General features: G+C 40.6%; 1 protein-coding gene and 1 pseudogene across 6 annotated transcripts in view; one reads left to right on the forward strand and one right to left on the reverse strand.

The window, feature by feature from the left end:
* The first annotated feature begins 5,321 nt into the window (after positions 1–5,321).
* Positions 5,322–14,519, forward strand: LOC129867044 (T-box transcription factor TBX6L-like; annotated as a pseudogene).
* The window catches only part of LOC129818040 (flotillin-2a), a 39,653-nt gene continuing 37,235 nt past the window's right edge, over positions 14,189–16,606 (reverse strand). For all 6 annotated transcript variants that reach the window (XM_055873577.1, XM_055873569.1, XM_055873605.1 and 3 more), the window contains one exon: positions 14,189–16,245. In XM_055873577.1, coding sequence (XP_055729552.1) covers positions 16,207–16,245 — 39 coding nt within the window. In that variant the 3' untranslated portion in view covers positions 14,189–16,206. The remainder of the gene's footprint in view (positions 16,246–16,606) is intronic.

The raw sequence follows: 16,606 nt of genomic DNA on the forward strand, positions 1-16,606 counted from the left end.
GTTATCTTGGCTGTGTGCTTAGGATCATTGTCCTGTTGGGAGGTGAATCTTCGCCCCAGTCTGAGGTCTTGAGCAGGTTATCATCAAGGATCTCTGTACTTTGTTCCGTTCATCTTTCCCTCGATCCTGACTAGTCTCCCAGTCCCTGCCGCTGAAAAAATGTAATGTAATTAAAAAAACTCCAAGCGGGCTGTCATGTGCCTTTTACTCAGGAGTAGCTTCCGTCTGGCCATTCTACCATAAAGGCATGATTGGTGGAGTGTTGCAGAAATTTTTGTCCTTCTGGAAGGTGCTCCCATCTCCACAGAGAAACTCTGGAGCTCTGTCAGTGACCATCGGATTCTTGGTCACCTCCCTGACAAAGGCCTTTCTCCCCCGATTGCTCAGTTTGGCCGGGGAACCAGCTCTGGGAAGTCTTGGTGGTTCCAAACTTCTTCTACTTAAAAATGATGGAGGCCACTGTGTTCTTGGGGACCTTCAATGCTGCAGAAATGTTTTGGTACCCTTCCCCAGATCTGTGCCTCGACACAATCCTGTCTTGGAGCTCTACGGACAATTCCTTCGACCTCATGGCTTGGTTTTTGCTCTGACATGCACCGTCAACTGTGGGATCCTATATAGACAGGTGTGTACCTTTCCAAATCATGTGCAATCAATTGAATTTACCACAGGTGGACTTCAAGTTTTAGAAACATCTCAAGGATGATCAATGGAAACAGGATGCACCTGAGCTCAATTTCGAGTTTCATAGCAAAGGGTCTGAATACGTATGTAAATAAGGTATGTTTTTTTTATAAATGAGCAAAAATTGATCAATACTTGTTTTCGCTTTGCCATTATGTTGTATTGTGTGTAGATTGAGGGAAACATTTTGTTTAATCCATTTTAGGTTAAGGCTGTAATGTAACAAAATTTGGTAAAAGAGAAGGGGTCTGAATACTTTCCAAATGCACTGTATACACACAAAAGTATGTGGACACCCCTTCAAAATTGTGAATTTGGCCATTTCAGCCACACTCATTGCTGACAGGTGTATAAAATTGAGCACACAGCCATGCAATCTCCATAGACAAACATTGGCAGTAGAATGGCCTTGCTGAAGAGCTCAGTGACTTTCAATGTGTCACCGTGATAGGATGCCACCTTTCTAACAAGTCAGTTTGTCAAATTTCTCTCTTCGTTAACTGTAAGTGCTGTTATTGTGAAGTGGAAACATCTAGGAGTAACAACGGCGGACCCTCGAAGTGGTAGGCCACACAAGCTCAAAGAAACTGGACTGCTGAGTGCTGAAGTGCGCAAAAATCGTCTGTCCTCGGTTGAAAAACTCACTAGCGAGTTCCAAACTGCCTCTGGAAGCAACGTCAGCACAAGAACCTTTTGGTTGGGAGCTTCATGAAATCGATTTCCATGGCCGAGAGCCGCACACTAGCCTAAGATCAGTATGCACAATGCCAAGCGTTGGCTGGAGTGGTGTAAAGCTTGCCGCCATTGGACTCTGTAGCAGTGTAAACGCATTCTCTGGAGGGATGAATCACGCTCCACCATCTGGAAGTCCGACGTACAAATCTGGGTTTGGCGGATGCCAGGAGAACACTACAGTGCCTTGCAAAATTCTTAATCCCCCTTGCCGTTTTTCCTTTTTTGTTGCGTTACAACCTGTAATATAAATGGATTTTATGTAATGGACAAAATAGTTTAAATTGATGAGGTGAAATGTAAAAAATATCTTGTTTCCAAAAATTCCCCAAATTTTATGAGAAAAAGAGAAAAAAAGACCCGAAACTTTGAACATCCTACAAAGAACCATTAAATCCATTATTAAAACATTAAGAATATGGCACCACAACAAACCTGCCAAGAGAGGGCCGCCCACCAAAACTCACAGACCAGGCAAGGAGGGTATTATTCAGAGAGGCAACAAAGAGACCAAAGATAACCCTGAAGGAGCTGCAAAGCTCCGCATTGGAGTGTCTGCCCATAGGACCACTTTAAGCCGTACACTCCACAGAGCTGAGCTTTACGGAAGAGTGGCCAGAAAAAAGACATTGCTTAACCTCTTTGAAAAATAAAATAAGCAAACACGTTTGGTGTTCGCCAAAAGGGATGTGGGAGACTCCCCAAACATATGAAAGAAGGTACTCTGGTCAGATGAGACTAAAATTGAGCTTTTTGGCCATAAAGGAAAACGCTATTTCTGATGCTAACCCAACACCTCTCATCACCCTGAGAACACCAACACCATGATGCTTTTCGTCAGCAGGGACTGGGAAACTGTTCAGAATTTAAGGAAGGATGGATGGTGATAAATACAGGGACATTCTTGAAGGGAAACCTATTTCAGTCTTCCAGAGATTTGAGACTGGGATGGATGTTCACCTCCCAACAGGACAATGACCCTAAACATACTGCTAAAGCAACACTCGAGTGGTTTAAAACTTCTTTATGATAGGGGGCAGCATTTTCACTTTTGGATGAATTGCGTGCCCATAGTGAACTGCCTCCTACTCTGTCCCAGATGCTAATATATGCATGTTATTATTACTATTGGATATAAAACACTCTGAAGTTTCTAAAACGGTTTGAATGATGTCTGTGAGTATAACAGAACTCCTATGGCAGGCAAAAACCTGAGAAAAAATCCAAACAGGAAGTGAGAATTCTGAGACTGGTCAATGTTCAACTCATCGCCGATTCAATTCCCTGTAAGATATGGATCTGTTTGCACTTCCTACGCCTTCCACTAGATGTCAACAGTCTAGAACGTGGAATGAAGCGTATGCTGTGTTGTGGGGCCGGATGGGAGGGGAATGAGTCAGTGGTCTGGCAGATTGCCAGTTCCTGGTCACGCGCTTTCCTCATGATATCGCCTTGCGTTCCATAACTTCTACAGACATGAAGGAACGTTATTGGATATATACGATAACAACATCCTGAAGATTGATTCTCTACTTAATTTGACCAGTTTATTCGACCTGTTATATAACTTTTTGAAGTTTTCGTCCGAGTTCGCCTGCATTTGCGCGAGCGTTTGGACATGTGCACTAAACATGCTAGCAAAAGTAGCTACTTAGACATAAGTAATGGACATTATCGAACAAAACAACGATTTATTGTGGAACTAGGATCCCTGGGAGTGCATTCTGATGAAGATGATCAAAGGTAAGGGAATATTTACGATGTAATTTCGTATTTTTGTTGACTCCAACATGGCGGAGAAATGTTGTTATGTTTGAGCGTATTATTAATACGTTATGTTTGAGCGCATATTAATGGCCATGGTTTTGGAATGAGATGTTTGACGAACAGGTGTCCACATACTTTTGGTCATATAGTGTATCTTTCCACCATCGCATTGTGTAGATAGTGTTTTGTTTTACATCTTGTCTAAGTCTTTTTTGTCAACATTCAAACACACCCAAGCAAACATTGTTCAAACATGACGTGAACTTAACTGGTTATTGAAGTCACTGAATAATTTAACATTATGACTTGAAGAGAACCACCTAAGAAACAGACAACTGAGATGATTCCTCTTGAAACTTTCAAAGATTTGTTGCAACAGCACATCCTTTTGTACAGTTTTTCCCTACCACACATACTTTATAGTTCACGCCATGGCAATGCAATCAACTGTGACTTAGATCTTGTCTACAAAGGAAAGGGTACCCAAGCATCAGCAGCTCATTTCAGCTGAATATGATGCAATGACTCTTGATGTAGATGTTTGTGGTTTGAATCATCTACATATCAAATATAACTGCAACCATCTTCCAGGAGCTTTCATTGTGGGTGGCATTATATTATATGGCACCATATTTGTATAATATTTCAACAAAATTAAATGTATGGATGATGCACGTGGGAGGTGTCAGGTGACACGGTTTAGGGTGAGGGCCGGGTGAGGGCGACAACTTAGTCCAGTCACAGTGAAGACTGACTCTCCAGTTTGGGTGCGGACCAAGGGTGTTTGATTGGTCGGGTTGAGCCTAAAGATAAAGACGTTAGCAGGCCTATCTGTGCGGCACCAGACTATCAGCTAGGAAAATAGATTTCCGGGAATTTTACATCTCATTCAAATAAATTGTTTTCTGTGGCCAGGCAGAAAAAGAGCACGAAGACATGCATTTATTTGAGTGTTGAATGATTTTTAGAAAATGTAGTAGTACACATTGCTTTACTCTGTAGGGATTGTTTCACATTTCACATGTGATAATTGACATTACATTAGCTATTAACATAATTAATTATCAGATGCAAGTATTGGAAAAAGAAAAAATGACCTAAAATATCCCCAAAAGAAACTGATCATGCAGGTCTCTAAGGGTAATAAGCCTGATGCAGTGACTTTTGTAGTGTAGTAAGTTGAATGAATTTAAGTTACTATTTATATACATTTATAGAACTGTTCTGTTTTACCTGTGCATAACATGAGTCTCCAGTCCATATAGGTTCTTTGAGGGCTCTGTATCTTCTTATGCTGGGATAAGATATTTGTAAGCTCTATGAAATGTGCATTTAAATATGTAGAATGACATATCCATTCCTAATGATCATTTGATGTGTGTGTCGGGGAAGCTACTCTGAAAAGATAGTTTACCAAGCTACAAAATACTTCACACTGAAAGAAGTTAAGTAAACAATTTTTCTTACTGGTAGCTTATCTAAAAAGGTACTTTGAAAAAGTATACTGAACAAAATTATAAACGCAACATGCAAACATTTTAATAATTTTACTGAGTAACAGTTCATATAAGGAAATCAGTTAATTGAAATAAATTAATCAGGCCCTAATCTATGGATTTCACATGACTGGGCAGGGGCGCAGCCATGGGTGGGCCTGGGAGGGCATAGGCTCACCCACTGGGGAGCCAGGTCCACCCAATCAGAATGAGTTTTTCCCCACAAATGGGCTTTATTATAGACAGGAGGCCTTTACTGAGTGTGTAAGATGTCACTAAACCAGGGGTAGGCAACTAGATTCAGCTTTCTTTTTTTCGGTGAGGATGGTTTGGAACATATTTTGTACACTTCAAATTGACCATGTCACTCTGTATAAAGATAGGAGACAAGCGAGGAATACGAAATATTTTTATTTATTTTCTCCACCCAAACAAAAGAGCGAGGTGTAAACCTCTAAATAGTACACGGGACGAGGCCTGTAAAACAAGTGCACAATAACACGTAGCATGGAAGCCGATAACAACAGCACAGGTGCTCACAAGACCAACGGACATGGTAACAATAACCGATAAAAACAATGGGGAACAGAGGGCACATATATACACATACTAATCAGGGGGAATGGGAACCAGGTGTGCGTAATGAGACAAGACAGTCCGGGGTTGATGGTAATGAATCTAGTTCAGTGACGCCTAGAAGGCCGGTGACGTAGACCTCAGGAGCTGGTGAACGGAATGAGCAGCAGCACCAAGGGGATCCGTGACAGACCACAATAAGAGGTTATTTTCGATAACAATCATTTCATACCTTGATTATATTGAGAATTTAAAAAAAATGAATTCTTGGGAATATAGATTTCCTAAATTAAATTCATTTTTAGCTGAATTTCTGGTGATTTTACCGTCTTTTTTAAAACTTAACCACATATAAGCACACACTTTTTTTTGGGGGGGGGGGGGGGGCAAAAAACACTTGCGGACTGGTTTGGACTCGCAGGCCGCCTGTTGCCGACCCCTGCTCTTAACACATCTCTGCATTGACACTCCCCTGCCGTTTGTGCTTTTAATAAAAGAACACAGGACCTGTTATAAATGGCAGGTGAAACTGCCCAGGTGATTAGCACAGTAGCGGTGCGTGGGTAAAATCACTGGGGAAGCCAAGGCCCCCCCCCCTAAAAAAAAACATTACAACCTATGTGTTGTGATAATTGCGTTGTTTGCTCTATAACCTGTTAATTCATAATCCTTGCGAGCTTGATATATAGGCCTAAAGGCCGAGACAATAAGACAGTGGCAGAATCAATTCAACCACACCTTTGTTATATCATAAAACCGCATAGCAACTTCTGTCCAGTAAAGTCCACAGAGCATATTGCATGTACAGTAAGACAGTTACATGACCTACAGCATGGTCAAGCAACTTAATGCAACATTTTCGGACCACTAAACTACTGATTTAGAACCACAGAGAGTTACCGCAATTCGCAAAGAAAACAGGAGCTGCCTCCGCTATTCCAGCACCATTTCAACTTCACCATCAAGTCACCTTTGCTTAGTCAAATACAGTGACAACTAAAATATACCAAAAACAATTTAGTCCAGTCAAAGTAAGCTAAATATGATGTGCCTGTTCATGGATCTGATTTGTGTGTGAGTGCAAGTAGAAAAACATTGACTCACTGTACTTGTAGAGAAACGTCAATGTCATCCTCTCTTTCATGTTGACAAAATGGTGTATCACTCTGTCATACAGTACACAGTTTATTTTTTGTTGTCCTAGGCTACCTGGCTAAAATGCTTGCTTGCTAGCTTAACTTCCATTCATGGGCTACGTTCGCTAGTTAACATTAGCCTTTTAGCTACACATTGAACTTCCATCCTCTCGGGCCAGGGGCACAATGTATGAATTCATGGTTGGATCAGAATCACCGTTATAATCATTGGCCAGTATGGAGAATTAAGTAAAACCACAATTCCAAATCTCCATCCATAGTTACTTTAGCAAAGGGACAATTTTGCTAGCTGGCTAGCAAGCCATCGCAGGATAACAACACAATGAGATGCAAAAATGTACGTTCTGTCAATTATGTATACTCTCAATGGGATTTGATAGGAGTGATGCCAAATCCAAGCTCGCTTCCCTTGACACTTTTTTTTGGTGCACCAGGACCATTCACAGTTGAGCTCACTCAGTTTAGCTCAATGCTGATTGGCTAATTATTTATATCCTTTTTGTCAAGGAGGCCAGATGCTCGCTGGCTTCTCTTTTGCCTTCAATGTTACAGGCGGCAACAATGTCATACTCGTTTGGACCAGACAGCATCAGATAGATGGCCTACACATAGAGAGACAGAGGGGTGCTGTTTTGATAGCTTTTAGCTTTGATATGTGCTGAGAGAAGGACAGTGTACTGTCTAGCCATACTCCCAAGTACTTGTATGAGGTGACTACCTCAAGCTCTAAACCCTCAGAGGTAGTAATCACACCTGTGGGGAGAGGGGCATTCTTCTTACCAAACCACATGACCTTTGTTTTGGAGGTGTTCAGATCAAGGTTAAAGACTGAGAAAGCTTGGTTGTGGAGCATTTAACACAACATCCAGCTTAGTATAAGACTGCATCTGCATATAGTGGGGCAAAAAAAGTATTTAGTCAGCCACCAATTGTGCAAGTTCTCCCACTTAAAAAGATGAGAGAGGCCTGTAATTTTTATCATAGGTACACTTCAACTATGACAGACAAAATGAGGAGAAAAAATCCAGAAAATCCCATTGTAAGATTTTTAATGAATTTATTTGCAAATTATGGTGGAAAATAAGTATTTGGTCAATAACAAAAGTTTATCTCAATACTTTGTTATATACCCTTTGTTGGCAATGACAGAGGTCAAATGTTTTCTGTAAGTCTTCACAAGGTTTTCACACACTGTTGCTGGTATTTTGGCCCATTCCTCCATGCAGATCTCCTCTAGAGCAGTGATGTTTTGGGGCTGTTGCTCATTTGCCTGAGGTGGAGGAACTCTGCAAGATCACGGTCGAACCAGGGGCTGAACCTGTTTTTAATTCTCATTTTCTTTATGGGGGCATGTTTGTTCTTAAGGATCTGCCCATTTTTTTACATTTATGCCTAAAATGACATACCCAAATCTAACTGCCTGTAGCTCTGGCCCTGGAGCAAGGATATGCATATTCTTGAAGGATATGCATATTCTTGGTACCATTTGAAAGGAATGTTGGAGAACATAACACAATAGATCTGGTAAAAGATAATACAAAGAAAAAATCAACCGTTCTTTTCTATTTTTTTGTACCATCATCTTTGAAATGCAAGAGAAAGGCAATAATGTATTATTCCAGCCCAGGTGTAATTTAGATTTTGGTCACTAGATGGCAGCAGTGTATCTGCAACGTTTTAGACTGATCCAATGAACCATTGCATTTCTGTTCAAAATGTTGTATCAAGACTGCCCAAATGTGCCTCATTTGTTTATTAATAACTTTTCAAGTTAAAAACTGTGCACACTCCTCAAACAATGGCATGGTATTCTTTCACTGTAATAGCTACTGTAAATTGGACAGTGCAGTTAGATTAACAAGAATTTAAGCTTTCTGCCCATATAAGATATGTTTATGTTCTGGGAAATGTTCTTGTTACTTACAACCTCATGCTAATCGCATTAGCAGACGTTAGTTCAACCGTCCCGTGGTTCGGACACCGATCCCGAAGAAATTTTCACAATATCACTGAAAATGTAAAAAAAAGAAGGCCCAAGCGTCTTCGACAGGGAATCAAGCTGCTTCTATACCAATTTACAGAGGCCAGGTCATGAAGGAAGGCTTGCTCATTAAAGTTTTTTTAGCAAGCCTCGATGACAAATCAGGACAGGTTGTTTCATTGAGCAGCCATTACGAACACCGTTTGTAAAACAGTGATCACTAAGGTCATGACAGAAAACACCAGACTGATACCTATCAGGATTATTTGTGAGGATAACATCGAGGAGAGTAGCCTTTTCTAGGTGTTTGGAGTCATACTTTGTGGGATTGGTAATATACAACTCTCAGTCCAAGAACTACGACTATTGTCCACCAGGTATGTTTGTGTTTCATGGATAGACCTTGACAACATGACTAAATGTTATTGGATATGTTGCATGATAGTGTTCAAGTGGTCCTAATTGACCCTTCCAGTACAGTTATTGCTCTTCTCCTATTGAGAGGGGTAGAATTAGCATATGCAGTCTATTGTCATAGGTCTGTGGAAATAATCTAGAACCAAATAGGCTAAACTTGTCCTGAATGACGCAAATAAATATATTGTACTAGATTGGAAAGATGCGGTTCGGCGACGCAGTTCTTGGAACGTCAGCGGTAAAATTGGGGGTGAAATCAAGTTTTCAACTCTTCAAGTCCACGTGTCGCTCCAGGGTCGCGAGCTATGGGAACAGTTTGGAGATATAGGAACAGAGATGCTTATCACCAAAACAGGAAGGTAGAATGTGTGGATGGATGATAAATAATTACTGCTAGCCATTTATAATAATCCCTTGTCCTAACGGTGTCATTTTTTTGGAGAAGAAAGGCTTTTAAAGAGTTATGCTGTGTTGGAAGTTTATTAGAGAAATTATGTTTCTTTCATAATGACAATTTACCATTATATTTTAAAGGAAAAGTTATATTGTCTATCCTGCCGCTCTATGTGATTGAATAAGCGATTGAGGTGACCTGTTAGTTCAAATTTACCGCCTGATGTTATAGGCGCATGTTTCTGATGACAAATACAAGGTAGGCCTACCTCTCATACCCCTCTCAGCATTAATGTTTATTTCTATCTTGTTATCTATTGACTACCATGCTTCACAAACAGTTGCAGGGTAGGGATTGTGTTTATAGAGATTGATAAGCTTTTACTAATGTATGCTTGTATAATAACTGCAGAAGGTGGTTTTGTTACTGTGTTATCCATGTATATTGACACTATACGTCTGTCCTGTACAGTGGAGCAGGGATCACTGGGTGGTGAGTGGTATGACTGAGCCCCACCTTCCCAACCGCTTCTTCATCCACCCAAACTCACCCGCCCTGGGAGAGAGGGGGATGCAGTGCCCAGTCTCTTTCCACAAGCAAACTCACCAACACCCTCAACTCCAATAGCCTGGTAAGGCTTGGCACGGAAGACCCTGGCACTATCTGTGACACTAAAAGTGCCATGTCACCATGATACTGTTGCAATAGATGATAACCACTGAATGTTAAGTTTGGTGATACAATGCAGTAATAGATGCTTTGCTTTCATATCAGATACCTCTGTAAATACATCAGATACTGCTGCAGATATGAGGATATCACCATGTAGGATGAGATGGAGTGTATGTATTGGCAGGCATACTTGCTTTGGCAGGTTGCCTAATTTGAATGCAGTGGGTGAGGTAGGTAATACAGGTGCACCGGTTAGGACAAGGATAGGGAGAGAATTGAGGTTCCGTTTTAGAGTCTGTGCTGCTGTTTATTTCCTCTAATCAAACATAATCCATGATAATTTCCATAGATTTTGTGTTCTAAAAATAAACAGAACATATTTTCATCAGCATATTTTACATCATAAACAACATTACTTGTCACATTCCAACACAATCTCAGAGCCAGTAGTCAAATCATAATTAAACTCCAAAGCATTTTACATATAGATTCATTTCAAGGTATAAATGAGATTCTTCCAACATACAAACATTCCTATCAATATGTGACAACAACTCAACATTTGACCTAATAATCAACAGTGAGTCTCTAAATGCACATCAATTGAAACATGACAAGAAAGTAAAATGTAAACAATATTGTGGGTTACTTATAGTTGGCTAATGTGATGCACAGATAATAGAAATAAAGGGATGATTGCTGGAGAGGTTTGTACTACTGCCTGGCACTGAAACTAAAAGACAAAGGAATTCAAGTATTTAGCAAATGAAATGAGTTTCAGGTGTGCTCCGAGCATAGAGATCTCTAGTATCCAAAAGGCAATATTAACATGGGTAGCACCATTGTAGACTGATACATTGGGATCTCTATACGTCTCTATGGCTCAGAGGTGCCTGCAATTAAATGGACATTTAGCTAAAACGTGCAATTAAAGGAACAATAAACTAAAAAGTGTGATTAAAAGTCTATGAAAAATGATTCCCTTTTCTACAATGCTAGCACAGGAGGTTGGTCACACGTTAATTGGGGAGAAGCTGCTCATGGTAATGGCTGGAGTGGAATTAGAGGAATGGTATCAAACACATGGTTCCAGCCATGATTATGAGTTGTTCTCCCCTCAGCAGCCTCCACTGAATACTAGTAACAGGTATCATATGTTTTTCAGGTGGTTCTCCACTCCATGTATAAGTACCCCGCCTGCACATTGTCCTGTCTCCAGACCCCCACAGCCCTCTGTCAGGGGACTACCTGCGCTTCACCTTCCCTGAGGCAGCCTTCATTGCTGTCACTGCCTACCAGAACTCAGAGGTAAGGCCACGACACTTTTAGCATCTGGAACAACTGTATTCTGATTGTGTTGATAAGAGTGCCCTCTGGAGGGTGAATATGGACAGTGCATGTAAAATCTGGGACGTCAAATGCTTCCGCTACAAAAGAGCATAATAAGAGATGTGTAAAACTATAATTAATGAGGCGTGCTAATTTACCCAACAGATAACAAAACTCAAGATAGACAACAACCCCTTTGCAAAAGGCTTTTGTGACAACGGGCTGAACAGAAAAAGGTGAGAGACCTTCAGATAGCCTTCTAGTAGCTTGAAACATGAACAGCAACTCTCACTTGAAAGTGATGCAATAATGACTCAGAATAACATCTGATCATGTTTGTTGGTCAATCATCTATTCACCAATATGTTCCTCTTGGTAACCCTGTTAGCGCAGTGGGAAATATGATGATTGTCCAGAATTGGAATGGAACTTAGTTGACTCACTGATCAATTAAGTGCCATGACCTTTTACTCTTTACTGGTACACATCACTATCATGTTACTAAGAAACTTTGAATAATGTGAATTCTTTCTCTGTAGGTTCAGAGAAAAGGAAGGTCAGAGCTCTGACAAACTAAATGTAAGAACGCCTGACGGAATCAAAACCTTCAAATGGTAGTCACATAGGCCTACAGAATTTATCATGTTTGAAACATCTGTAAGGGAAATTGTAAACATTACACCTAATTTCTAAATGAGGGATTTCTGTTTTATACAATGAAAAGTCTAGCCATGATAGTCAAGCCAGCTGTCTATTGACCTTGCCAGACATTGAAAATAACTGCTCACGAAAATAGCCAGCAGGCGTCATTATTTCCTTTTGAGACAATCCACTAGTAGGCTATCTACAGTACGTAGTCATTGTTCTGTACCTATCCTCTAAAGTTTATATCAGATTATTTTAAAGAGTTGGTCAAAGTGAAAGGTGAAGGAATCTCCATGTGTCATCTCTGTTCTAGTATTCCCGGCCTGTATTCATAAAGTAAAATCAAAATCAAATCAAGTTGTATTCAGTGCATTTGACAAATACAATAGGTGAACATGCGTACTGTGAAATGCTCACGAGTCCTTAACCATCAATGCAGAGTTTTAAAAAAGTAAGTAAGAAAATTTGCTAAATAAACTGAGTTGGAGTGCTGATCTAGGATCCATGTAATCATATTCATTGTTATCTAAAAGTTAAACTGATCCTAGATCAATAAACCTTCTCTGAGACACTTTATGAATACGGGCCCTCTTCTGTCCTGTCCTTATTGTCTCAGTACCATCCAGACCAGTGGATTCAAATAATGAGGCTGATGTTACCGTCTCCAGCTCTAGCTCAGTGGATTCCCATGGTGCAGTAGGATACAGGACTGATGACATCACATCTCTCTCTGCTGTTCCTGACCCCTTCATCTCTGCCTTCATGAACTGGGGAGCTGCAGCTGCCAAGAATGATGGGGGGTTCAGGACCCAAGGACCCATAACAACCACAAACACAACACACTTCGTATCTGGGCCTATGACATGTAGGATGATGATTGTTAGTTGCAGAAATGTCAATTTTTTTTCAATCTTAAAAGTGTATTACATCATCAGCTTTTAATAGTGAACGAGAATCATAAGTATTCTTCTTATCAGTCCAGTATTTTCATAGGATATTGATTTGTTAATGATTATGATAATCCCAAGTTTGTATTTATTATAAATAAATTAGGCTAATATTCTGAAACTGTACACTGTTCTATTTCATGCGTTGGGCAGCATAAGGAGGCCAGGATACTGGTTTACAAAATGTTGCCTCTCCTCTCTTCCTCACACACCCTCCACTGGGCCAGACTCAGTTAGCTTCAGGAGGCCCCTGGCACAGAGCAGCAGACCAGTGGGGCCTCACCCACCTCACCACAGGAGACCTGGTGATCCAGCACCACACCTCTCCCACAGCCACACAGCAGACCACTACCAGGTGCACCAGAAACAGCCACAGCCCGAGCAGGCTGAGTTCGACTACCCCCCCAAGCTCAGCAGGATGAACCTCCCTGAGAGCGCCCTGTGTAGCCTAGAGATGAGCCCCTCCTCCTCTGTGTCCGGCAGCCCCCGGCCCATTACTGACATCCTCAACAGGATCCACTGCAGGGCAGAGTCTGGAATCCACTCAGGAAGCACCCAGTGGAAGCTGCTCCAGCCCCAGGCCCAGTATGAGGCCAGGCCTGGGACTGGACAGGGAGCTCCGGCCACCACAGCCCTACCCACCACTACCTGACCACGGGCCAGAGTACATGTCTCTCCATAGCATGATGCTCTACCACCAGAACAGCTTGATGGGCTCTGTGGTGCCACTAAGAGATAGCCATGTGGACATTCAAGTCCCCTCCTCCTCTCTAGAATACCCCTATAAGGCACTTATGCATGACTTGGATTTTGATGAACAGAGTGAGAAATAAAGCGATCTCTTGTTCAGTAAACACAACAGGTCAGGTAGACGTTCAAATTTTGCATCACCACTTGTCGACCTCTAGTGCCACCTCTGGGTAGAGTTGAGACAAATGAATGCAATATTGAGTCATTCCAAGGTAACTGTATAGCGCATCACTCTTTGCAATGTTAGATGTTGTTTAAATGTACATATTTTTCAGTTGTAGGATAGGCAAGTGGTTTGCTAGGAGAAGGAACTGGAGACTATTCTGCCCTGACATTTGATTTGTATAATTAGTAAAGGGAACTAATAATATGCATCACGTCAGAACGAGAACTCAGTATGTCACATATTCTCCCTGGACATTGTAAATCATGTGAGATTTTGTGCAAGATGTACCTGTACGTGCAGAAGAACAGTGGCTTATCAAATAATAGAACATGATAATTAGACTCCTGATGTTTTGATGTTAACATTAGCCCATCCGTTAGTGTCTATCGTCATTGGCTACATCCACTACAGCACATACAGTATGGGAGGAAGATAATGTAACAGGCCACTGGTAACAAATTCTCTGAAAGAATACTGAGGAGGCAGAACATTTATTATAGGGCAGCACATAACTTTGCCACAGAGTCGAGGATATGAGTGTGATGTTCACGTGCTGAAATATCCATGTTAGACCAGTTTTCCAGTATTATTTAACAGACTAGAAAATGGACGAATTCACACAAACATTTGAGTCTGAATAGATGACATTTAAACATGTTTCATTACAGATACTCTATAGATAAAGATACAAGTTAAAGGTATACAATGTTTGGTCTTCCACCTACATTCTAGATCCGAAAGGTATATTTTCTGATCTGAAAGTTGCTTCTACCCTGCTGAAATTACACCATCCATTCATAGTAATACATGAGACATTTTTGAAAGAGCGTTGACACAAAAATTAGGTGCCAAAAAAGAACATACAATGGGAGTTTTTCAGCTGAACAGAAACACAATTTGACCAGGGAAAGCCATCAGTATGTCCAGATGGAAATGTTGATGTGTTCTGACTTTATACAATTCAAACCAGCCATTTCATGAAACAGAACACAGGTTCCCATCTACATTTACAGTACTGTATCACACTGTTTATCACTCCAATTTTACGATCTAGTCTACTACTATGTAAATCTTACAAGCGGAGATTATTATAAAATAAATACAGTATTCTTTTAGTGATCAGTAGGGATTAGATAATGACATTTCTCCCCCAGACCAGAGATATACCACAGTTGGCAGCAGGTTGACGTTACTGTAAAAAAAATGACATTTTAGAAAAAATGATGCTGAGGTCACGGATTCAGAAAGTGGTTAGATTTCCCCTAAAACAAATGTTCATAAAATGAAGCCAACATAAAATGAACTCCACAACAAGACAGTCCAACTCAAATGTGTGGCAAAACAAACTGAAATGTATTCTTGTGTTTGAAGCACATTGGGTAAGGAATGTGGAGAAAACTGATACATGATTGGATGGTCAACAGGTCGTGGCAGCATTGCATTCCTAGAAAAAGATAATAGGCAGCACCCTGTAAAACCGTGAAAGTAAAGAGTCTGGTAAACTGTAGAGATAAGTTACATAATAGTTTATAAAGAATTTAACAGAATGTAACCAAAAGATGATATAACACAACATTGGCTACCCTAAGAGACTGAAATACATATCATGCCATATGATATCTCAATAGTTGGAAATAACAAGTATTAAAGCTTAGATTGATTGAGGTAATCCAGATGATCAGGAAAGCTAGCAGGACTCCTGGGTCTCTATATTAAGGCTAACTTTGACAGTATATGGCTTCATACAGACTTGTAGATCCATGCACATGTGTTAATGTCTATGTTTTATGTGTGTTGTCTACCTAAGAATGCACACCTCCCATACCTAAGATGAAGAACGAAATAAAAGATTCTACTGAAGAATAAGATGGAATGCCAATGTTTCTGCTTTCAAGGCAGATGGCATGAGGATGGGGAGGACAATATTTCTACATCTCTCATTGAGATGGTAAATGGGGGTTTACTGTAGTATCACTAGACTATAGAATTGCCAAACCATTACTTTTCCTGAGGTTTAGCCACTTGGTTGGTAACCAGGCACTGACTGCACATTAGAATGAAAAAAAAGTAACATTTGAGACAAAATATCTGAAATACTTTCAGTAACTATACAAAACCACAGGCACATCCAATGCATTATGTAACACAATGAACAAAAGAATAACAATGAAGACCTGGCGAGACCTTTCAGACCAGAATAAGGCCTGCACCGAACAACCATGATGAATGTCCCTTTTCTACAATGTAGACAAGCGTTAGTACAACAGAATGGGGTAACTACCAAAAAAAACTAACATGTATAACAAAAAAGCAGTGGTACATATAGATGATCTGGCCCTATAGAGCTAAGGCACCAGGGATTTAGGAAAATGAAAACATCTAGACTTGTAGTAAAAAAAAAACTATACTTGTTTTCAAATGTTTCTAGGTGAAGGCAGTTGATTTAAAGAGTGCATAAAGAAATGTACTGAGTCAAGGTGCACAGGATTGTTTTTATGCTTGAGGGTTGATCATCTTCTGAAGCAAAGGGATCTGTGAGATGATAAGAGAGAGACTGGGTTAGCTGCCGGCTTAGCTAGAACAATGGAGAGCCCTTTGACGTAGTGACAATCAACAAGAGTTGGCCCATTGCCATCGCCTGGATATCTGCACATAACTCTGGCTTTCTACCAAATGGCACCCAATTCCCCATTTAGAGCACTACTTTTAACCAGAGCCCATTGCAAAAGTAGAGCACTACATAGCGAGGTATTCGGGACGCAAACACAGATAGTGATAGTCAGACTCAGTGTAGTCAGAGATTAAACATGGTGGGGATCTGTAGGGAGTATGCTCTGGAATGACTGCAATTCAACTTGGACTTCACAGCAACATTTTATTTCTATGGTGTGCA

This window comes from Salvelinus fontinalis, chromosome 2, assembly GCF_029448725.1.
Source record: "Salvelinus fontinalis isolate EN_2023a chromosome 2, ASM2944872v1, whole genome shotgun sequence".
Classification (NCBI taxonomy): domain Eukaryota; kingdom Metazoa; phylum Chordata; class Actinopteri; order Salmoniformes; family Salmonidae; genus Salvelinus; species Salvelinus fontinalis.